Source organism: Crinia signifera, chromosome 8 (assembly GCF_055691185.1).
Source record: "Crinia signifera chromosome 8, ASM5569118v1, whole genome shotgun sequence".
Lineage (NCBI taxonomy): Eukaryota > Metazoa > Chordata > Amphibia > Anura > Myobatrachidae > Crinia > Crinia signifera.
The window spans coordinates 82,883,585-82,909,054 of NC_139224.1; the positions used below are offsets into that span (position 1 = coordinate 82,883,585).

At 40.3% G+C, this 25,470-nt stretch overlaps 1 protein-coding gene across 15 annotated transcripts in view; it reads right to left on the reverse strand.

Annotated features, from left to right (window-relative positions):
* Positions 1-25,470, reverse strand: part of PRG4 (proteoglycan 4) — a 120,821-nt gene that overhangs the window by 21,616 nt on the left and 73,735 nt on the right. For 12 of the 15 annotated variants that reach the window (XM_083156756.1, XM_083156762.1, XM_083156760.1 and 9 more), the window contains 6 exons: positions 14,314-14,427; positions 11,988-12,101; positions 10,561-10,668; positions 10,163-10,261; positions 6,340-6,456; positions 5,549-6,121 (listed from right to left, as the gene is read on the reverse strand). In XM_083156756.1, coding sequence (XP_083012882.1) covers positions 5,549-6,121; positions 6,340-6,456; positions 10,163-10,261; positions 10,561-10,668; positions 11,988-12,101; positions 14,314-14,427 — 1,125 coding nt within the window. The remainder of the gene's footprint in view (positions 1-5,548; positions 6,122-6,339; positions 6,457-10,162; positions 10,262-10,560; positions 10,669-11,987; positions 12,102-14,313; positions 14,428-25,470) is intronic. The other 3 variants (XM_083156763.1, XM_083156767.1, XM_083156768.1) reach the window with 2 other exon arrangements.

A 25,470-nucleotide genomic window follows, 5' to 3' on the forward strand; every position in this document is an offset into this window, starting at 1 on the left:
TCTTCTGTAGCCTCAGGACTAGTTGCTAACTCTTGTGTTGTGGCAGGAACTGAAGAGAGACTAGACATGCTGGTTGTGGGTATACCTTCCGTAGTGGGGGCTGATTTGTCATCTGTTGCCTCAGGACTAGTTTCTAACTCTTGTGTTGTGGCAGGAACTGAAGAGAGACTAGACATGCTGGTTGTTTGTGTACCCTCAGTAATGGGGGATGTTTTATATTCTGTACCCTCAGGACTAGTTGATAACTCCTGTGTTGTGGCAGGAACTGAAGGGAGACTGGACATGCTGGTTGTGGGTATACTTTCAGTAGTGGGGGCTGATTTGTCTTCTGTAGCCTCAGGACTAGTTGCTAACTCTTGTGTTGTGGCAGGAACTGAAGAGAGACTAGACATGCTGGTTGTGGGTATACCTTCAGTAGTGGGGGCTGATTTGTCTTCTGTACCCTCAGGACTAGTTGCTAACTCTTGTGTTGTGGCAGGAACTGAAGAGAGACTAGACATGCTGGTTGTGGGTATACCTTCAGTAGTGGGGGCTGACTTGTCTTCTGTAGCCTCAGGACTAGTTGCTAACTCTTGTGTTGTGGCAGGAACTGAAGAGAGACTAGACATGCTGGTTGTGGGTATACCTTCCGTAGTGGGGGCTGATTTGTCATCTGTTGCCTCAGGACTAGTTTCTAACTCTTGTGTTGTGACAGGAACTGAAGAGAGACTAGACATACTGCTTGTTTGTGTACCCTCAGTAATGGGGGCTGTTTTATATTCTGTACCCTCAGGACTAGTTGCTAACTCCAATGTTGTGGCAGGAACTGAAGAGAGACTAGACATGCGGGTTGTTTGTATACCTTCAGTAGTGTGGGCTGACTTGTCTTCTGTAGCCTCAGGACTAGTTGCTAACTCTTGTGTTGTGGCAGGAACTGAAGAGAGACTAGACATGCGGGTTGTTTGTATACCTTCAGTAGTGGGGGCTGACTTGTCTTCTGTAGCCTCAGGACTAGTTGCTAACTCTTGTGTTGTGGCAGGAACTGAAGAGAGACTAGACATGCTGGTTGTGGGTATACCTTCAGTAGTGAGGGCGTATTTGTCATCTGTAGCCTCAGGACTAGTTTCTAACTCTTGTGTTGTGGCAGGAACTGAAGAGAGACTAGACATGCTGTTTTTTTGTGTACCCTCAGTAATGGGGGATGTGTTATATTCTGTACCCTCAGGACTAGTTGATAACTCCTGTGTTGTGGCAGGAACTGAAGGGAGACTGGACATGCTGGTTGTGGGTATACTTTCAGTAGTGGGGGCTGATTTGTCTTCTGTAGCCTCAGGACTAGTTGCTAACTCTTGTGTTGTGGCAGGAACTGAAGAGAGACTAGACATGCTGGTTGGTTGTATACCTTCAGTAGTGGGGGCTGATTTGTCTTCTGTACCCTCAGGACTAGTTGCTAACTCTTGTGTTGTGGCAGGAACTGAAGAGAGACTAGACATGCTGGTTGTGGGTATACCTTCAGTAGTGGGGGCTGACTTGTCTTCTGTAGCCTCAGGACTAGTTGCTAACTCTTGTGTTGTGGCAGGAACTGAAGAGAGACTAGACATGCTGGTTGTGGGTATACCTTCCGTAGTGGGGGCTGATTTGTCATCTGTTGCCTCAGGACTAGTTTCTAACTCTTGTGTTGTGACAGGAACTGAAGAGAGACTAGACATGCTGCTTGTTTGTGTACCCTCAGTAATGGGGGCTGTTTTATATTCTGTACCCTCAGGACTAGTTGCTAACTCCAATGTTGTGGCAGGAACTGAAGAGAGACTAGACATGCGGGTTGTTTGTATACCTTCAGTAGTGTGGGCTGACTTGTCTTCTGTAGCCTCAGGACTAGTTGCTAACTCTTGTGTTGTGGCAGGAACTGAAGAGAGACTAGACATGCGGGTTGTTTGTATACCTTCAGTAGTGGGGGCTGACTTGTCTTCTGTAGCCTCAGGACTAGTTGCTAACTCTTGTGTTGTGGCAGGAACTGAAGAGAGACTAGACATGCTGGTTGTGGGTATACCTTCAGTAGTGAGGGCGTATTTGTCATCTGTAGCCTCAGGACTAGTTTCTAACTCTTGTGTTGTGGCAGGAACTGAAGAGAGACTAGACATGCTGTTTTTTTGTGTACCCTCAGTAATGGGGGATGTGTTATATTCTGTACCCTCAGGACTAGTTGATAACTCCTGTGTTGTGGCAGGAACTGAAGGGAGACTGGACATGCTGGTTGTGGGTATACTTTCAGTAGTGGGGGCTGATTTGTCTTCTGTAGCCTCAGGACTAGTTGCTAACTCTTGTGTTGTGGCAGGAACTGAAGAGAGACTAGACATGCTGGTTGGTTGTATACCTTCAGTAGTGGCTGCTGATTTGTCTTCTGTACCCTCAGGACTAGTTGCTAACTCTTGTGTTGTGGCAGGAACTGAAGAGAGACTAGACATGCTGGTTGTGGGTATACCTTCAGTAGTGGGGGCTGACTTGTCTTCTGTAGCCTCAGGACTAGTTGCTAACTCTTGTGTTGTGGCAGGAACTGAAGAGAGACTAGACATGCTGGTTGTGGGTATACCTTCCGTAGTGGGGGCTGATTTGTCATCTGTTGCCTCAGGACTAGTTTCTAACTCTTGTGTTGTGACAGGAACTGAAGAGAGACTAGACATGCTGCTTGTTTGTGTACCCTCAGTAATGGGGGCTGTTTTATATTCTGTACCCTCAGGACTAGTTGCTAACTCCAATGTTGTGGCAGGAACTGAAGAGAGACTAGACATGCGGGTTGTTTGTATACCTTCAGTAGTGGGGGCTGACTTGTCTTCTGTAGCCTCAGGACTAGTTGCTAACTCTTGTGTTGTGGCAGGAACTGAAGAGAGACTAGACATGCTGGTTGTGGGTATACCTTCAGTAGTGAGGGCGTATTTGTCATCTGTAGCCTCAGGACTAGTTTCTAATTCTTGTATTGTGGCAGGAACTGAAGAGAGAATAGACATGCTGGTTGTTTGTGTACCCTCAGTAACAGGGGCTGTTTTATCTTCTGTACCCTCAGGACTAGTTGCTAACTCTAATGTTGTGGCAGGAACTGAAGAGAGACTAGACATGCTGGTTGGTTGTATACCTTCAGTAGTGGAGGCTGATTTGTCTTCTGTTCCCTCAGGACTAGTTGCTAACTCCTGTGTTGTGGCAGGAACTGAAGAGAAACTAGACATGCTGCTTGTTTGTGTACCCTCAGTAATGGGGGCTGTTTTATATTCTGTACCCTCAGGACTAGTTGCTAACTCCAATGTTGTGGCAGGAACTGAAGAGAGACTAGACATGCTGGTTGTTTGTTTATCTTCAGTAGTGGGAGCTGACTTATCTTGTGTAGCCTCAGGACTAGTTGCAAACTCTTGCGTTTTGGGAGGGATTGAGGAGAAACTAAACATGCTTGTGTTAGGTATGCCTTCAGTAATGGGGGATGTGTTATATTCTGTACCCTCAGGACTATTTGGTAGCTGTGGTGTGTTGGGAGAAGTTAAAGACAGACTAGACATGCTTGTTGTGGGTATACCTTCAGCGATAGGGGTTGTTTTATATTCGGTATCCTCAGTATTTACATGTGTAAGTGTAACATCAGTATTATGGTAAACAGACACTGGAGTGCTTCTATCTATTTCTGTAGGATCACTTGGTGCATCTGTTGCCAATTGTCCTGTTAAAGTTTTCAGATTATAAGTAGTTTGAGTTGCTTTGGTACTTTCCCTTTCTGTTAGCTGCTCAGGTGTTACATCATTTAATGTGTTAGAACTAGACACATGTGCTGTAATTATGAATGGTGCAGATTGGGTTTCTGGTGAATCTGTAGTTTTTCTTACTTCTGTATTACTATTAGACAGGCTTACTGCATTCTGTGTAGGTAAACTGTCTGTCTTTGTCATAATAATTGCTGTAGTGTCTTTCAGTGTTTGTGAAGTCATATATATGCTTTTATTAGGATTCACAGTTGGCAAAACTGTGTGTTCTTTGGTGACTGCAAAAGTTTGAGTTTTATCTGCCTGTCCTGTTACCAAACTTGAGCTTGTTTTATGGTCAGTGGGGAAAGGTGTATTGTTAGTGCTGGGTAACAAAGGAATACTTGTTGATATTATAGTTGGTTCCTGTGAACCTGACTCGTCAAGCAAAGATGACGTTTGTAATTGGTCTGTACTTTTTTCAGCTGCTAGGGATGTGATTCCAGTTGTGAAACTAAGCCTGAGGTCTGTTACAGTCATGGCTGTAAAAATATTGTCATCTGTGGGTGGTGTCTTATTTATATTGTTATATACATCTACAGTTGGTGACTCCTCTTTTACTCTTAGTAACTGAGTTGTCTTTTCATTAACATTCGGGGACTCAGCATAAGTTGGTGACTGAGTAGGAAGTGTCTTTGGCGTGCCCAGTTTCTCTGGTGTTGTTGCTTTGTCCTCTATATGGGGAGTTTCGGTTTTTATACTTAATAGATCTTGACTTTGTTCTGTTGTAACCATCGGGCTTAAACCATTATTTTCATTTATTTCAGTAGAAATCAGTTGTGTCCATGGGGAGGTTTTGGCACTGATATCAGTAACTCCATACTGACTTGTTAAAGACTCAGTATTCAAGTTTGTAGATTGTATAGTATGAGGTGTATTAACATTATCTTGTACAGTAGAGACGAGTATTTGTTTTGTAGGATCTACTGCAGTTAATTCAGAACCCAATAAGTGTTCTGCTATACTTGTATCAAGTGCTAGATTATTTGAAGCTTTAGACAAACTTTTCTCTACAGTTGGTGTGACATATAAGGATTTTAATTCTTCTTTATTCTCTTCTTCTATAACTGTTGGCCCCAAAGTTGTATTAAGTATATTATCTGGCAGATTATCATCACTGGGCTGTATAGTAGCCATTTTATTAAATGGGTTAGTGGTTTCTAGATTTTCTGTTGGCAATTTTGTGGTTTCAGGAATAATCAATAGATTATTCAAGCTTGGTGTATTTGGTTGTTCATATGTTGTAATGGAATCCACTCTTTTTATTATTATGTCTTCTGTTTTCTTTGTATGAGAACCTACATTGTCTGTATTTGGAAGAATTGTGGTTCTCACTGTGAGATCTGGGTTTCCTCTTGTCATAAGTGCTAGCTCACGTAATAGTTTATTGTTTTGTTCTAAATCTGGCTTTGCTCTTCCTGGTGATCCCTCTATATAATCTTCATGTATGGGATCATGCGAATTTTCTATTTTACTGTCTTCAGTTGTCTTATAATGTGAAGGAGTGGTTGTGACTGTTGCCACTTGCCTATTTTTTTCTGTACTGAACATATTTCCTATATCACCTTCAGTTCTTGTTCCTTTATTTGTTGAACTGTCTGCTTTAACCATCTCTGTGGTTGTTGGTTGACTCTGCGGATTTTGTTTGTCCTTGGCATCCTCCTGCAGCTGTTCTACAGTGGATCCACCATGTTGTGATAGTCCTGTGCCTGCTTCATTGATGTTTTCAGTTACAATAACAGAGGTTACCAAATCAATAATAGCAGTTGTGAACTTATTATTCTTACTTTGTTGAACTGGAGTGTTCGTCATGCTCTGTCCTGTGGTTTCTTCCTTTGGTGTTGGACTCATTGTGGTGGAAATCTTAACAGATTGTTCTGTAGACACAAGATTGGTAATACTTGTTGTCTTATATGTGGTTAAGCCCTGAGTGTGGGGGATAATTGTAGTAGAAGTTTTTGCAGATTGTTCTTCAGTAGACACAAGATTGGCTGTACTTGGTGTTGTCTTGAGCGAGGATAAAGTCGGAGTTTTTGGACTTATTGTAGTTGAAGTTTTCTCAGTTCTTTCTTCAGTTGTCAATAGATTGGGCGTACTTTGTGTGGTCTTATAAGAGGTTACAAAAGTACTACCTGTTTGTGGCTTTGTAGAAGAAATTACTGTAGCTTCTGTTTTTGTTCCTGCTGTAGTTTGTAATTGAGTAGTAAGAGATTTTGTAGTTAGAGTTGTTGCTGCCATAGTGGTTGACATTCCACTTCCATCATCTCCGGAACCTTCAGAAATAAAGGTGGGTTCAGGCGTTGAAGGAAAATTCTTATCTTTATTACGCTTTGGTGGCTTTAATGGCTGTTCTGGTTCTCCTAAAAAAAAATAGAAAAATTATATATTTTCTTTAACTATGCAATAATTCTGATTACTTTCGTAAGAATATTGACATTTTTTTCACATTAAAAGCAACTACAATACAATAGTAGATTTCCAGTAGGTGGAATTCTGTCATTTCTTTGATCATATTTTTAATCAAATCACACACACAAAAAAAAAATCTATTAAACATGACTGTATTATTATTACTTACCAGGAATCTTCTTTTTGGTTTTATTATTTTTCCCTGTCATCCGCCTCTTACTTGTTTTGCTTCTACTATGTGATGTTGATGACTGAGAAGAACTGGAAAACTCGCTCTCCACAGTTTCTGATTGAAAATAAATGGGTTAGAAGCCCTGATGTATAATAATTGTAAATGTCGTTATCAGTCAATAAATAACAGATAGCAAGATATTGTGTATACAAGTAAAACGCTAATAGCGGGAAAAAAAATCTAGAACTAAACTTGTTATTAATGTTTCACACATACACTGTACCTGTATTGCTAAGATATAAGTGGCTATATTTCGCATACAACATGGTTATTATATAACACACTGAGAGTGTTTTAAATGCTAATACAGTCAAATGGATAGACTACAGCGATCCCTATAAAATGTGAATAACATGTATACTGTATTTTGAAAGTAACTAGCATTATTTACTACAAGTAAATACAGTAGTTATATGACAGCCAATGTAAAAATGAAGATTTTCAACACACTCCACACCACAAAAGTAAACACTGCCCGGCGCCGACGGAGGGGGAGGATGGCTTTGCATAGTGCAGCACTTTGAAAGCCGTTCATCTGCCGGGGCATACACACTGGGTGGCTTTGAGCTGAACGCCGCACAAACTGGGTGTTTTGAGCGACTTTCAGCTCAAAGTCGCTCAGTGTGTATGGACCTTAAGATTGCATGTGTCATTCCAAAAACATGAATATTAATTGCAATCTTTGTTTAAATTCTTTCATACATTCTTTATATGAGCCGAAAATTTTGGCTACGTGTGATTGATGAACATGTGAAAGAACTGTGAGTTCGGTTATTGTTGGTATTTAGTCTTGGATGATATTATGTTTATTAGATATTACTAGATTTGTATCTGATGGACTATCTTTGCTGTGCAAAAACTAATCATTAGTACATAGTGTTTTTTCCTTCTGTTTATAAATCACCATGATGTCCTTTGGTATATAAACTAGTGTATTCATGACTCATTACTGATTTCAATATATATATGTGTGTGTGTGTGTGTGTGTGTGTGTGTGTGTGTGTGTGTGTGTGTGTGTGTGTGTGTGTGTGTTGTTAATTAGACTAGAAGAAAATGAAGCTTTTTGGGGATTTATCCTGGTATTTCTCCAATATTTTTTGGAGGCCAAAAATAAAAATGCTCACAAAACCACACAGGTTCAGTGAAACCTGTTTCTTTCGTGAGAAACAGACCTGTTTTCAGCAACTTGTTCCACCTGATGCCCAATAAGCCAAGGCACCCGCCTGCTTATTGTGGAAGATTTATTCAGCAGTGGTGAATCACTTATGGAGCAGTTACAACCCCATTTCTAAGCAATCTGACTAGAAAGGAAGCACATATCGCACCGTATGTATGGCGCGCGATGTGTGGTCTTGTGCATCGCTATTGCCTGCCTAGATTTATACTGCATGCAATATAAACCTATCATCACCAGTGCTCTCTCAATTGAGTGGTGCAGCGCTGTGTGCTGAGTGATACTAGATTGCTCAGCAAGGACGCTCAATTTGCTCTATGTGTACAGTACATAAGAGACAAAAAAAATGCGGATAATTGAATACCCCCCTAAATGCTTTGTATTTGAAAATTAGATTTGCCATAGCAATATCTAAAAAAAATATGATGACATAATGTGTCACAGCTACAGTAATATAATGGCATAAGGTATCACAACAATGTCACAGAAAGGCATAATGTGCCACAGCTAAATCACAGAATGGTATAATGTGTTACAAAAAGGCATAATGTGTCACAGCAAAGTTACATAATGGCATACTGAGTCACAGAATAGCATAATGTGCCGTGCTAAGTCACAGAATTGCATAATGTGTTTAAACGAATTCACAGAATTGCATAAGGTGTTGCAGTTAAGTCACAGAATGACAATGTTTTGCAGCACAATAACACAATAGCATAATGTATTGCAGCTAAATCACAGATTGACAATGTCACAGCTAAGTCACATAATGACATAATATTGCAGCTAAGTCTTATAATGACATAATTTCACAGCTTAGTCACATAATGACATAATGTCACAGTTTAGTCACATAAGGACATAATGTCACAGCTAAGTCACATAATTACATAATTTCACAGCTAAGTAACAATTACATAATGTCACCTCTAGTCACATATATGACATAATGTCACAGCTAAGTCACATAATGACATAATGTCACAGCTAAGTTACATAATGACATAATGTCACAGCTAAGTCACATAATGACATAATGTCACAGCTAAATCATATAATTACATAATTTCACAGCTAAGTAACAATGACATAATGTCACCTCTAGTCACATATATGACATAATGTCACAGCTAAGTTACATAATGACATAATGTCACAGCTAAGTCACATAATTACATAATTTCACAGCTAAGTCACATAATGACATAATGTCACAGCTAAGTCACATAATGACATAATGTCACAGCTAAGTCACATAATGACATAATGTCACAGCTAAGTCACATAATGACATAATGTCACAGCTAAGTCACATAATGACATAATGTCACAGCTAAGTCACATAATGACATAATGTCACAGCTAAGTAACAATGACATAATGTCACCTCTAGTCACATATATGACATAATGTCACAGCTAAGTCACATAATGACATAATGTCACAGCTAAGTCACATAATGACATAATGTCACAGCTAAGTCACATAATGACATAATGTCACAGCTAAGTCACATAATGACATAATGTCACAGCTAAGTCACATAATGACATAATGTCACAGCTAAGTCATATAATTACATAATTTCACAGCTAAGTAACAATTACATAATGTCACCTCTAGTCACATATATGACATAATGTCACAGCTAATTTACATAATGACATAATGTCACAGCTAAGTCACATAATGACATAATGTCACAGCTAAGTCACATAATGACATAATGTCACAGCTAAGTCATATAATTACATAATTTCACAGCTAAGTGACAATGACATAATGTCACCTCTAGTCACATATATGACATAATGTCACAGCTAAGTTACATAATGACATAATGTCACAGCTAAGTCACATAATTACATAATTTCACAGCTAAGTCACATAATGACATAATGTCACAGCTAAGTCACATAATGACATAATGTCACAGCTAAGTCACATAATGACATAATGTCACAGCTAAGTCACATAATGACATAATGTCACAGCTAAGTCACATAATTACATAATTTCACAGCTAAGTAACAATTACATAATGTCACCTCTACTCAAATATATGACATAATGTCACAGCTAAGTTACATAATGACATAATGTTACAGCTAAGTCACATAATGACATAATGTCACAGCTAAGTCACATAATGTCACAGCTAAGTCACATAATGTCACAGCTAAGTCAAATAATGACATAATGTTGCAGCTAAGTCACAGAATGGCATAATGTATTGAAGCTAAGAGCCCCCATACACTATTCAGCTGCATACACGACAGCTGCAGGTGGGGGGAGGGTGGGCAATAGAATAATTAAAAAAAAAACATTCGAAAGAATATACAACTTATCTGCAGCCCGTCCAACCTCCAACTCCGATCCAATGCGCACAGGACCGCGCATAGGATCGCATTTCATACACATGCAATTTCACCCGATTTCTTGGCCGGATCTACTGGAATCAGGTGGAATTGCATAGTGTATGGGCGCCTTAAGTCACAGAATGGTATGTGTCATGGTAAATAACAGTATCGCATAATGGGTAACAGATCATTTTTGTAGTGACTAAGAATGCCAGCCATGAATTACCTTGTCTTTCTTCCTCTGAGTCAACCTTCTTCTTCTTTTTAATGATAGATTTGTTTGGTTTCTTTTTAGGTTTTTTCGCTTTGCCTGGTTTTGATGGTTCTGGACAAAAGCAAATGTATTACTAAATCCGCTGTATAGTATATGGATTATACCACTAGGGCTTGTTTCATTACTGACATTTTTTGTACTAAGGCCAAATACTTTACATGCGGTGAGAAATACCAGTAGGAAAATATTTAGAAATAAATATATAAAAAATACAAATAGAAATATTCTGAAATAAATAACGGTGGAACCTAAACTTACTGGCGACAGCAGGAAATACTATAGTGTGGTTAAAAAAAGATAATTGTATTTGTTTGCCTAACTGTTAATATTACACGCAGTGTTTTACCTACCATCATAATCTTCATCATCCTCATCTATGTATATAATCCTTTTCTTTTTCTTATTTGGTACTATAGTAACGCGCTTCTTTTTGCCTTTGTCTGTTGATGGGTCCAGGTCTTTTTGAGATAAAAAAAAATATAGATTTATATTAGCATTGTAAAATATAAAGTACTTTAATAAATCCTTCCCAAAGCTTATTGGACCTCCAGTTATCCACAAATTGTATGAACTGTGCTCTGACCCGTGCTTACTGTTACTTGCTACATTGCCTCCTGGGTTCTTCACAAATAGCTTTGTATTATCAGAACACTGATGTTTATTTTTATATTTCCCTGGTAAACAATACAGATCTGCTCTTTGCATTCTGTAGCTACAAACCAGCATTGTGTAGATGAGACTTGACCAAGATAGATAAAGCATCATATTCCATAAAAGAAAGTGAATATACAAAACATGCACATGCAAAACTCCTTCAAAACTGTGATATGTAAAATGTTTTTTTGGCACCCCCTGCAAACTATAACCTTATACCCTACCTCCCATACTTTATAAAGGGGCAGTGGTCATACAATTGTACCCCCAATTTAAACAATTTCATACAGTAGCACAATCTCATTCACATTATACCATATGTAGTGCCCCTTACTCACGTTATGACACCTAGTAGTGCCCCTTTTTCATGTTACGCTACACAGTAGTACTCCATAGACATGTATGAAACACAGTAGCATTGCTTATACACAATGCCCATAGTAGTACTTCCTTTTTCACATAATGCCCACAGCAATAGTACCTTGTGACAGCTTGAAATCACATATGGTGTGCCAAAAAAAGAATGCTGCTGGGGTAGTCTTTTCTGTTGGAATAACTGTGTAGGGCTGTGATAGAGTTCTAGTCCCCCCTACCAGTAGAGGTGGTGGAACGCAGTTTCCCCCAGTTCCCCCTCACTTTAACCCCTGGTTGAATTCAGTAAAAGGGCCCTCAGTTTACCATGCTAACTTTGTAATTTATCTTGATAGTTTTCTGCATTTTTATGGAGTCTGGGAAGCAGGGCATTGACAAGAAAAGGAAATGACATTTAAAGGTGCGCATATGATTTTTGTCTTGAAAATGTCTGACCTTTTCTTTGCATATTTCTGGTGAATTTGACAGTGCTGCTGCCTTCACTCAGTAGGGGTGAGTTTTAATAAAATAGGTGCAGTGTGGGCTCCTCTGGACTGCCCCCAGTATAAATATGCCACTGATGGCAACACTATCATGTATGCTTAGTTGTAATAAGAATTTTAGATAGCAATGCCTAGCAATAGGATAATCATAGCATGCTAGCTTCCCACACACAAATACGTAAAAATGTTACACAAATGTAACCTGCAACAGCCTATCTTGAATGTTGTCTGCATATGATATAATATTTTCATCTCCGCATTATATTTACCATCCGGATTTTCCCCTGGTTTGACTTTTTTCTTTGGTTTCTTGTTTGTATTTGCAGGTGAGCGCTTTTTTGTGTTCTTTAGATTAGAAGACAAAGAAGTTTTTTCATCGGTATCTGCAATTAAAAGCAAGCAGAATTTATGAATATTTTCTAACATAGAGTGCAGTTACTGTACACCACAATATTTGTGGACCTGTTTCATAGGAGCCACGCATCACTATGTTGTTATGCTGGGGACTCTGCTCCTTCTGCTATGTAAATATCAGTCTGATGTTTCCCATTTGTCGCTTTCTCCCTCATCTCATTATGCATACATCCCTATATCAGGATTCCAATACCAGATGTTCTACAGGGTACTACTCTCTGAAAAGGTGATGCACCTAAACCAGCGATGTGATGGCTGCTAGCCATTGAAACCTCAGATAATATTGATTGTTATAATGTGCTCATACACAGGAGCATTCGGTTCTTCACAAATGTGAGTATTACCTGAGCTACGCAACCGCTTCCACGTGTCTGCAGCTGTCAGCCATTGGATGGCTGTGGAAAACCTGCACCTTGTGGCTGCTTATTGCAGTTTGAGCACAAGTGACTTAAATAGTACGTCAGCCAATTTGCTTTAACCATCTGCACTCAAGCATGGATATCCTTAAAACGTGGACTGTAAGGGCAGCATTTGAGAAACTCTCATGTGTCTGGCTAGGGCTAGAAAAAAAGGGAGTTTGATAGTGAGCGCTGATTACAATATTCCACACTGCAGCTGCACCAAAAGGGGAAATTACCAAACCCCTTAAAGGACCAGTACAAGAAAAAAAGAAGAAATAAGTGCAGCGCTGCGTTGAATATTCATATAATAAAATACTTTTATTAAAAAATGATAACAATTTTATGGCCAACAATGACAGACAAGACTTACAACATTTAAAAACTTGATTAGTCCATTCCCATCTCAACCAACTGGTTAGTTAATATTTGTTAGATGCATGCAAAAAAGGAAAAAATTATATGAATGGAAATATTCCTAATAGGTTAGGATTTAGAAACAGTACTTGCTGTGCACATGCAGAATTAGAGTATACTCATAATCGTCTCCAGTTTTGGGGCATAGATGGAACAATCTTTATGGCTTTTGAAGAACACGCTGTTTTCTCCGACCTTGGTGTTGATGTTGTTTTACCTGGTCATATCCAAGAACCAGCGCTTCGTGTCTGTCGCCAAATAGTATCCCCTCTGACCTCTCTACGCGTTTCTCCGCCTCGTTTGCACGTCTCAGCGGCTTCCTCAGGAGTGGTGATTAGTCCATTCCCATCTAACCAGTTGGTTGAGATGGGAATGGACTAATCAAGTTTTTAAATGTTGTAAGTCTTGTCTGTCATTGTTGGCCATAAAATTATCATTTTTTAATAAAAGTATTTTATTATATGAATATTCAACGCAGCGCTGCACTTATTTCTTCTTTTTTTCTTGTCTGGCTAGGGCACTTTTTTTTTTTTGGGGGGGGGGGAGATTGGCTATATTTCCACTGTATTCAGTTTTGTCTGTATACACATGTGAGACGCTAAAGGTTAGCAGACCATTAAAGAATTTTCATAACCTAATGGGACATGGTACCCTAAGAGTTGCCGTTTATGTGTCACAAACCTTTATGCACTGGAAATAACTTCATCAGTCACATGTTTCTAGCAGGAAGTACAGGTGCTACATTACCGTTATTTATTATTATAATTTATTTCTAAAATTGCACCAATTAAGCAACAGAGTATAGGGATAATTGTCATACACACCAGTTCCTCTACTTACATAAAGCTTACATTCAGTAATCCCTGAAAATTATAGTACAGCAAAATTACAGATTTCTCTGAGCACTTTTATGTTATGTCAGAAAAAATAAATAACTTTTGTGTCCATGAGGTGCACAAAACATGTGGTATTGTCAATTAATTTGCCTATAAACTCATGTGACCAGCAATCGGAGATGTAGCTGTGCTCATGTTATCAGCCAATGTTTATGTATCTTTGCTCTTGTGATCAGCCAATGGTGATGTATCTGTGCTCTCATGTGACCAGCCATTGTGGATGTATCTGTGCCCTCATGGAACCAGCCAGTAGGGATATATGTTTTCTCATGTGACCAGCCAATCGGCATGTAGCTGTACCCTCATGTGATCAGCCAACGGGGATGTACAGTATCTGTGCTCCCATGTGATCAGCCAAAGGGGATGTATCTGTGCTCCCATGTGACCAGCCAATGTGAATGTATCTGTGGTCACCTGCATCATTCTGTATATGGACACTCAATCAGTTAAAACACATATTGCAATCCTACCTTCATTTGTTTCTTTATCCACTTCTGTATCTTCTTCAACAGTTGATGTCTTTGTTTTGGGTTTTTTTTTTGTCTTGTCTCCAGGCGATGCTGGTGAACCATCTTGAGAGTCCCCTTTTGTAAATAATATATACATTTTTCAGACTATTGTCAGTGTTGGAGGATTAGTGAATGACTATTAGAATTTGTACATTATTTACAACAGAACTGTTGTTTTAGCTTTCATTTAAGCCTAGGCATACGTGCAGACTATCTCTCTCTGCTGTAACATCCACATGCTTTTGAACTCTATTGGGTACATTTGCAACAAGTGTCTTCACTGCAGAACATTGCATCCCTTGTGTGTGGGATTGTCTTATAGGTAAATTCAACCAAATATCTGATCTGTGTAAATAACAACAGTACCTTGCCTGTGTGTAGTGAGGCATGTATTTTTTATTCTAAAAGAGATATAGTATCCTGGAATGCCAGAACTGTTTTTGTAAGCCACTTTTATTGCTCTGTATAGCAGGGGGTGGGGACTGAGGGTGTAGATTCTTCCAATTATTGGAAATTGGGAAGAAGGCATTGTTAGAGTATATTAGTTCTCATTGCATACGGCTGTGGCCGGATAGGCTGTGGCCATAGTTTAGCTGTGGCCCTGTATTGAAGTGGACCGTTTTAAAGTGGGAAAACAGAGTCATAACTACAAGCGTTATACCTGCGTTACACCGAAGGAAAACTGAAGGCAAACTACTACAAATCAACAAAAACACACATGGACTGCATTGATACCTCAAGAGTATGTAATTCATCTCCAATATGCTCTCTTTATTTCTGTGTTATGCAAACTCTTGTATGATTTGAAAAGTTCTGATTTAATGAATTGTTTGTAATTGTTATTACTTGTTTGGTGAAGTTGTTCAGTGAAGCATAGTTTAGTGTTGCATTCTGCCTGATGTCTACTCAAACACAGTGCAAATTATCTCCTTTGGCCATTAGTGTTCAGGTGTAGCCTGACCTGAACAGACTCACTATATTCTTAGAATTAGTGACCTGCAGCTTTTCTGAACAGTTAAAAATAAAAACAGACATTGAACAACATCATCAAACAGGTAATTTCAACTTTAGATTTCAATTTTGTACTGTATGAACATGGCTAGGAATAACAGATGCACAGGCAAAATGTTTAAAACTATGTGTGCAAATGCTAGAAGCCTAGGAGACAAAATTCCTGATCTAATAGCAATAATGACAAGGGATGACCTAGACATTGTGGCTATCACAGAGACATGGTGGAATGAGAACCATGGCTGGGACGTAGCTATACCAGGATACAATTTATTTAGGAAGGACAGAATGGGAAGAATCGGAGGAGGGGTAGCAATGTATGTAAAGAAAAACATAAATGCCACTTTAATACAAAATATTGAAGAAAAAACTGAGGCCCTTTGGGTGACCATAGAAATGGGGGAGAAGGACATTATTCGTACTGGGGTCATCTATAGGCCACCAGGCCAGGGGCAGGATTTGGACAGGAGCCTATTGCTTGATGTCACTAAAATGGCTTTAAAGGGAGAAGTCATAATCATGGGAGACTTTAATCTACCTGATGTGAATTGGGAGGAGTCTTTTGCAAGATCATCTACAAGTGGCAAATTTCTAAATTCCCTACAGGGAGCCTCTCTCAAGCAATTGGTGAGGGAGCCTACTCGCAAAGACTCAATATTAGATTTAATACTCACAAATGGTGACAGGATATCAGACATATATGTGGGTGAGAACCTGGGATCCAGTGATCATCAAGCAGTATGGTTTAGTATCAAGTCAGGGTCCAACTCCAGTCACACAAAAACTAAGGTGTTGGATTTTAGGAAGGCTGACTTTGCAAAAATGGGGAGATGTTTAAGCGACTCATTAGCGGATTGGACGAACTTGAAAGGAGTGCAGGAGAGGTGGAGAAAATTAAAAAGTGCAATACTAAAGGCAACGGACCTTTGTATCAAAAGGGTTAAGAAAAGTACCAGGAAAAGGAAGCCAGTGTGGTTTACAAAAGAGGTATCAACTAGTGTAAAAGCAAAAAAGATGGCCTTTAGGACATACAAGCAGACTCAAAATAATAATGACAAAGAAGTGTATCTTGCCAGACGCAAAGAGGCTAAGAAAGTGATCAGGCGTGCCAAGGCACAAGCTGAGGAGAAAATGGCTCAGTCGGTAGATAAAGGAAACAAAACTTTTTTTAAGTATATAAATGAAAGGAGAAAATCAAATGGAGGAATAATAAGACTGCGGACAGACACTGAGAATTTGGTGGAGGGAGACAAGGCAATTGCAGATCAGCTAAATAATTACTTTTGCTCTGTATTCACTATAGAAGGAGAAGGGAAGGGACCACAGTTAAGTTGCAAGGACATTTATAAAAATAAGGTAGATGGAGGTACATTTACTAGGGAGAAAGTCCTAACAGAACTTTCAAGACTGAAAGTGGATAAATCAATGGGGCCAGACGGAGTGCATCCAAGGATACTAAAAGAACTAAAAGATGTGTTGGTAGCGCCATTAACAGATTTATTCAACCAGTCACTAGATACAGGTGCAGTTCCAGAGGACTGGAGAAAAGCAAATGTAGTTCCACTGCACAAAAGCGGAAGCAAAGAAGAAGCAAGTAACTACAGACCAGTGAGCCTTACATCAGTAGTAGGGAAAATAATGGAAACACTATTAAAAGAAAGAATAGTGGAATATCTTAAATTAAACAACTTACAGGATCCAAAACAGCATGGTTTTACTGCAGGGAGATCATGCCAAACAAGTCTCATTGACTTTTTTGACTCCGTGACCAAAATACTAGATGAAGGGGGGGCTGTAGATGTGGCATATCTAGACTTTAGTAAGGCATTTGACACTGTCCCACATCGCAGGCTGCTAAATAAACTTGAAAGTGTGGGATTGGATTATAAAACAATTAAATGGATAAGAACCTGGTTGCAGGATAGGAAACAGACAGTTGTCGTAAATGGAGTGCATTCTATGGAGGGACATGTTACCAGTGGAGTACCCCAGGGATCTGTACTTGGACCAGTGCTCTTTAATATCTTTGTCAGTGACATTGCAAATGGTATTGAAGGGAAAGTATGCCTTTTTGCAGATGATACAAAGATATGCAACAGAGTAGACACACCAGGAGGGGTAAATCAAATGACTGATGATCTAAGTAAACTTGAGAATTGGTCAAGAGAATGGCAACTACAGTTTAATGCTAAAAAATGCAAAATTATGCACTTGGGACTCAAAAACCCAAAGGCTCAATATAGTATCAAGGGTACTATAATGGAAACTACTGAGGAGGAAAGAGATCTAGGAGTCACTATTTCAAGTGACTTAAAGGCAGGGAGGCAATGTAACAAAGCAATGAGGAAGGCTAGTCAGATGCTTGGTTGCATAGGGAGAGGAATCAGTAGCAGAAAAAAAGACGTAATAATGCCACTTTATAGGTCATTGGTACGACCTCATCTGGAATACTGTGTCCAGTTCTGGAGGCCATATCTTCAGAAGGATATAAATACATTGGAGAGTGTACAAAGAAGGGCAACTAAAATGGTTCATGGCCTACATCACAAAACTTACCTGGATAGACTAAAAGATCTTAACATGTATAGTTTGGAGCAGAGAAGGGAAAGGGGGGACATGATAGAAATCTTCAAATATATCAAGGGTTTTAACATAGTACAGGTAGGAAATTTTCTTCAAAGGAAAACAAGTAATAAAACACGAGGACATGCACTGAAACTGGAGGGAGGTAGGTTCAGGGGAAATGTTAGAAAGAATTACTTCACAGAAAGGGTAGTGGATAAGTGGAATAGCCTCCCATCAGAGGTGGTAGAGGCTAAGACAGTAGAACAATTTAAACATGCTTGGGATAGGCATATGAATATCCTTACAAAGAAATAAGGATTAAAAAGGGTTGAGTTTACCTGAAGGGTAAAAAAGGGGCAGACTAGATGGGCCAAATGGTTCTTATCTGCCGTCAAATTCTATGTTTCTATGTTTCTATGTTACTATATTTTTTATTACACAGTTTACTGAGCATGATACACAGATTAGCAACATCATTATCTTACAGCTTACATTCATATTCTGTATGTTCCTGTTCTCTACAGTGGATGTCCATATAAACCAGATATAAAATGTTTCTAATATACATTATATAAATGATGTAAATCTTTTCATTTTACCCAAATATTAATCCCAATCTTCAGAATTATTACTCCCATTTATGGTTACAAAAAATGATCACAGGTTGCACCCACTCCAGAATTCACTGCCTTTGCATCTAGCTCCAAGGCTTTCAGAGTTCTTTGACCTCTTTAGAGAAGCTTATAAATACCATATTCTGGGTAATGGATCATTTAGTCCATCCTATTTGGGTCGACCACTGAAGGTCGACAGGCCTTAGGTTGACACCTGAAATAGGTTGACAAGGTTGAAAGGCCTACACAAGTAGGCCTTTGAAATCGACAATGAAATCGACAATGAAATCGACAATGATCGACAATGAAAAGGTCGACATGAGTTTTTCAACCTAAGCCCTGTTGACCTTCAGTGGTTGACACAATGCATGTTGACCTAAATAGGATGGACCTAGTGACCATTCTGTATCCCCATATTCGTGCCCTTTCCTGTATATTGTATCTAATTACTGCCCCAATATACAGTTTATGAAAAACAGAATTATTCTCTTTTCTATGGTCATTCAATCTACTGTCCAGCTGCCTGTGACTACATAGTTACATAGTAGGTGAGGCTGAATAAAGACCTATGTTTATAATAGTTTATCCCTTGTTGTATAGTATGTTCCAATATTTTAAAGACAGATTATGTTACTTATTCGTACCCATGGATGTTTTTAACCAATAAATGTTTATCCAACCTTATTTTAAAGATATTTATGGTGTCTGCCGACACCACTTCTCCAGGAAGAGAGTTCCAAAGTTTGACTTCTTTGATTGTAAAGAAATTTTTTCTTCTAGATGAACAAAATCTTTTTTCTTCTAATCTAAACGTAATCTTTCCTCGTAGCTTAAATTCTCCATCCCCCTAATAAGCTTTGTTGCTCTTCTTTGGATTTTTTCTAATTCTATGAAGTCCTTTTTATAGTGTGGGGCCCAGAATTGTACTCCGTATTCAAGGTATATTACATTGAGCACTACACCCTAGTTTGTTGTCTATTTGGACTCCTTGATCCCTTTCGAGTACTAAATTACCCAATTCATTCCCGCTTAGGTTATAACTAGCACACTGGTTACGTCCACAAGGTGCATGACCTTGCATTTGTCCACATTGAACTTCATCTTCCACTTTATTGCCCACTTATCAAGATTGTCAAGATCATTTTGAAATGTGGTGACATCTTCTGATGATTTAATAACTCTGCTCAGTTTTGTATCGTCCGCAAAGATGGATACATTGCTGAGTAACCTCATATCAATATCGTTAATAAAAATGTTAAATAAAATGGGCCCTAGAACCGAACCCTGTGGCACTCCACTTAGTACTGGTATCATATTTGAAACGGCACTGTTCACAACCACTCTTTGTTCTCTATTACACAGCCAGTTCCCTACCCATCTAAAGATATTTGCCCCTAATCCCAGGTCCTCCATTTTATTTATAAACCTCTTGTGTGGTACGGTGTCGAAGGCTTTAGCAAAATCTAAGAAGATCACATCTACAGCGTTTCCATTATCAAGGTTTTTGCTAACCTCTTCATAGAAACCAAGTAGATTAGTTTGGCATGAACGATTTTTCACGAACCCATGCTGGTCATTAATGAGTAAGCTATGAAGGTCTAAATATTGCTGGATACCATCTCTTAAAAATCCTTCAAATAGTTTACCCACTATTGATGTTAAACTAACATGTCTGTAATTAGCGGGATCCTCCTTTTTTCCTTTTTTGAATAATGGCACTACCTCTGCTATTCTCCAGTCTTTTGGTAGCTTTCCTGATGATAGTGAATTATCAAAGATATAATGTAGAGGTGAAGCTAATTCCTCCCTTAATTCCATTGGTACCCTAGGATGAATCCCATCTGGCCCAGGTTATTTATTTGTTTTGATTTTGCTGAGCCTCAATATTATTTCCTCGGTAGAGAAATCAATATTGAGGTCCGTCTTGTTCATCCCATTTGTGGTATGTGTGCGTTCCACAGTCTGCTCTCCCTTAGTAAACACTGATAAACTCAGTAAACACTGATAAACTCATTTAACAGTTCTGCTTTTCCCTCATCCTCTGTAAAACTTTTTCCAGTGATATCGGTAAAGGTGCCCATACACTAGTAATATTTATCTTCAGATCTGGCTGGTTGGAACAAAAACATGGTTATGGATGAATGACAGTTTGTCAGTTTTCCAGCATTTCCAAGCAAATGGTCAACTGTCATTTGTACTCATCCATAACCATGTTTTTGTTCCAACCAGCCAGATCTGATGATAAATCTGCGTGTGTATGGCCACCTTTAGTGGGCCTATGTTGTCCTTAATTATACGTTTACTATTTATGTATTTGAAAAACTTCTTGGGGTTAGTTAAGTGGCTATGCGCTCTTCATAATCCCTTTTAGCTACTTTGATTGTCCCCTTGCAATATTTGTTTGATTCTTTGTAATTGGTTAATGCCTCCTCATTTAAGTTATTTTTATAGAATTGAAATGCTCTTGTTTTATTGTTGATTGCTGACCTAACTTTTTTGTCCAACCATGGTGGCTTTTTTTTATTGAATTTACCCTTATTTGCTTTAGGAATGTATTTAATAGTTAATGATTCGAGTACATTTTTTAGAGTATCCCACATTTCCTCAGCATTTTTCCCCTCAAAAACCGTTTCCCACACAATTCTTTTTAGGGCTTTTCTGAATAATTCGAAGTTAGCTTTTCTGAAGTTTAGTATTTTTGCCGATACTTTATGATGTAATTTACTGAAGTTGATTTCCAGTGAAACCATATTGTGGTCACTATTCCCTAGATGTTCAATTACTTTTGTGTTTGAAGCTAGATCTATGTTATTTGTTAATACCAAATCTAATAATGCCTTATTACGAGTTGGAGCTTCTACCGTTTGTGTGATGAACTGATCTTTGAGTAAGCTTAGGAACCCACTGCTTCTTGCTGTTTTACAGGTTTCGTTTTTCCAATCAATATCAGGTAAATTAAAATCCCCCATCATTTATACCTGAACCTGATCTGATGATTGTTTGATTTGATTTAAAAGAAGAGACTCGTTACTTTCATTTATGTTCGGAGGTCTATAGCATACCCCTATTAAAATTGTATTATTAGGTTTTTTGTTATTGTCAGTTATCTCTGCCCACACGGCCTCCGTGTAATCTTCCTCTGTACCTGTTCTCATTTCTTTCTCCCATGATGTTAAGTTATTTTTTACATATAGGCACACCCCCCGCCCTTTCTATTTTCCCTATTTTTGCTGTAGAGTGTATATCCCTCCCATGCTTAATGACCAGTTGTGCGACTCGTTACACTAATCTGTTTCTGTAATACCAATAATGTCATAATTGTCCCTAGTGGCCACAGTTTCTAGTTCCCCGATTTTACCTGCTAAGCTTCTTGCATTAGCCAGTAGGCATTTTAATTTATGTTTATTTTTATTTGCATCCCTAACATTGTGTTTAATTTCTCCTCTGGACTTATTTATTTTCCTTACTAACTTCCTTGTACCCACCTCCCCCTCAGTAGACTCTCTACAGCCCTCCCCACCATGTCCACTGCCCGACCTATTTACAGTTTTGAAACTTCTTCCTATGTCGTTTACTCCTTCCCATACCCTAAGGTCATCTGTACCTAAGAGCTGTTATTACAAAATATTCCTGGAGCACTCTGGGAATTACCCACAATATTACCCTTATTATTACCCCGGGGATTGCCTGTAATTATGTCCTCCCCCCCTCCTTCTCCCCCAAATTGATTCTTGACCCCAATCCTACTATTCTCACTACGGGACCCATGGTATCTAGCTACCCCCACCCCCCATTGCCTAGTTTAAAATCTCCTCCAACCCTCTAACCATCCTTCCCCCCAGCACCGCAGCCCCCTCCTCGTTCAGGTGCAATCCATCACAGCAAAAAAGATGGCGCCTGACCGAGAAGTCCGCCCAGTGTTCCATGAACACAAATCCCTCCTTCCTACACCAGTCCTTTAGCCATATGTTTACTTCCCTGATCTCCCTCTGCCTCCCTGGGCTAGCGCGTGGCACTGGTAATAATTCTGAGAATATTACCCTAATTGTCCTCGCCTTTAATTTTGTACCTAATTCCCTATACACTTTCTTGAGGACATCCCACCTACCATTAACTTTGTCGTTGGTACCGATGTGTACCAAGACCGCCGACTATGGGGGATATTAATCAAGGCATGTAGACAGATAAGTACAGTACCAACCAATCAGCTAATTGTCTGCGTTTCAAAAACAAACACACACACAAACAATAAACAGAGATGGTCATAGACACCTATTTGTCTTTGCGTCCCTAAAGGTGGGTGGGGACTGTGGCTGCAAGGGTCGGCTCCTACGCACTGACATAAGCCAAGTACAGCCTGCACCCCATATTGATGCTACTGGATATGAGGAATGGGAAGGTGGACTGCTTAGATGGACACTGTAAACAGGAGCTCCTGGGGCATTCATTGGAAGTAGAAAAAGTAGAAGAAAAGTGATAAATCCAGTGACGAAGTATGCTGAACAGCAGTGACGTGCGGTGAGTTCAGTGGCTGGTGAGGCACTGGCTAGTATCAGAGCCAGAGTTTGCAGGGGTCATCTTGGACTTAAGCTTCATACACACTGGACGATTAGGGGGGTCTTTAAAGATGCACAGGAGCACACATTGTTATTGATATTGAGCGTACACACTAGACTTTAAAATATTGTTTTCAAAGATATAGCGTAGAGGGCAATACCTTCTGAGCAATATCTTTTAATTGTTTTGTCTAGGGTGTATGGGGTATTATAAGTAGATATTGGATCATTTTAACAACATATAGCCCAAGTGCATACCATGTTATAAATGTTACTTATACAGGCGTATCTATCTATCTATCTATCTCTCTCTATCTCTCGCTCTCTCTCTATCTCTCGCTCTCTCTCTATCTCTCTCTCTCTCTATCTCTCTCTCTCTCTCTCTATCTCTCTCTATCTCTCTATCTCTATCTAGAATTTCAGAAAACAACCAAGGGGCTGAAACATATGCTGCACAGCAGAGAATGGTACCTCCTTTTACAAACAATTTAAGGAGAACTCTGTTTTGTACTGTAGCATGTTATATTCTCCAGTAGCTACAAATGGGTAGGACACAAGCAGTACAACCTAGGAGGATTAGTAGGGCAGCCACGACCAAGCTGATATTTGGCTATGAGTGGCGATTACCCCAGAAGTCCCAGAGGCCTGCTGGGGGAAGCAACTCCACTGTGCCCAGGGCATTTAAGGCAGAGGCCATTATGCCAGCACCGCACCTCTGTCTGGGCCTATGCCCCATGTGTAGGATATATATATATAGATATATATATCTATATATATAGCTTTTCCCACTGCCACCTTTTAATAAAATATAATTAATGACCCCCTTCAATAAAATTACCTCTCCCTGCGGGAGCACAGTCAGGCAGCTTCACACCTGCCTCACACCTGCCTCCAGCACCTCGGCATCGCAGACACTGTCACCTGCTAGCTCTCACCGGCGTCTGCAGCAGCAGCACAGGAGCAAGCATCACTGTAGCCCGAGGGTACAGCCACAGGTGCATGCCCTCGGGACAAGACTACTTTTCTTCCTCAGCAGCGCTGCTTGCTCCTGTACTGCTGGTGATTACTAGAAGAAGATGCCAGTCCTGGCCTCCAAGTGAGTCCTCACCTCAATAGATGCTGCACTGTGATTGCCTTCAGCCCTGCCGGGGGTGCCTAGTGCCAGGCACTATCCTGGGAGCGGGTTTGCCGCAGGGTTGCCGGGACTTAGCGGTTTCATGCCACACAATGGGGTCCTGCAGCCATGTCACTCTCTATGTGGCTGCGCCTGTTGTAATTGCCGGGTGCTTGTCAGTGTCCTGAGAGCAGGGTTGCCGGGACTTAGCAGTTTCATGCCACACAATGGGGTCCTGCAGCCAGGGGCGTAACTAGAACTGTGTGGGCCCCATAGCAAAATTTTGGAAGGGGCCCCACACCCCCACCATTGTCACAAGAGAGAGAGGAGGAAAGAGTGTGTAAAGGAGAGAAAGGAGGAGAGAGGGAGTGAGAGAGGGTGTAAGGGAGAGAGAGTGTGAGAGCGAGTGTCAGGGAAAGATAGTGATTGAGAAGGGGAGAGAGAAAGGGGGAGAGACAGGGAGTGTAATGGAGAGGAAGGAGGAGAGAGGGAGTGAGAGGTAGTGTTAGGAAGAGACAGGGAATGAGAGAGAGAAGGTTTCAGGTTGAGAGGGGAGGGGGTATAGAGGAAGGAAAAGAGAGTGGGAGAGTGAGTAGAGGGGAGGCAAGGTAGGGGGAATGTGGAGAGGCTGGAGATTAGTGGCTTGAATGGGTTAATGGGTTGCAACAGGCATATTCCCCCCCCCCCTCCCTCTCACCGGCCATCAGCGCTGGGTCTCCCTGTTCAGCAGCACTTCCTTTTTACATTGACAGCTCATTCTCTCCCGTGCGCAGCTCCAGCAGCTTTTCCTAGCAGAGCGTCTCCTGTCCTGTCAGCATCACAGACAGCCCCCGCTCTTCATTGTGCAGCATCTCCTGCTAGAGGCACATGCAGCTCCGTCTTTTCCGGATGCTGCTCTACTGTGCCCCAGCTCTCCTGTGTGCTGGGAATCTTTCCAGCAGCGCAGCATGCCGCTCTCCTGTGCGCCGGGTCTATAATGCTAAATGGAGACCCGGGACAGCGGCGCATTCATCGTCCGCACCTCAGTATACAAAATAATTTAGAAAAAAATCAAAAGGGTGCAGGGGACAGACACTGCCTGCAGCCATGTCACTTTCTTTGTGGCTGCGCCTGTTGTAATTGCCGGGTCGGTCCTGAGTGGAGGTCCAGCACACTAGCAGTAGTCGGGTAGCGGGGAAACTCAGCTGCCTGTCCTCCCGGGGAAGACGAAGGGGAGTGGGTAAGTGGCTGCAGATTGTTCATTGTGGTTGGATGCTGT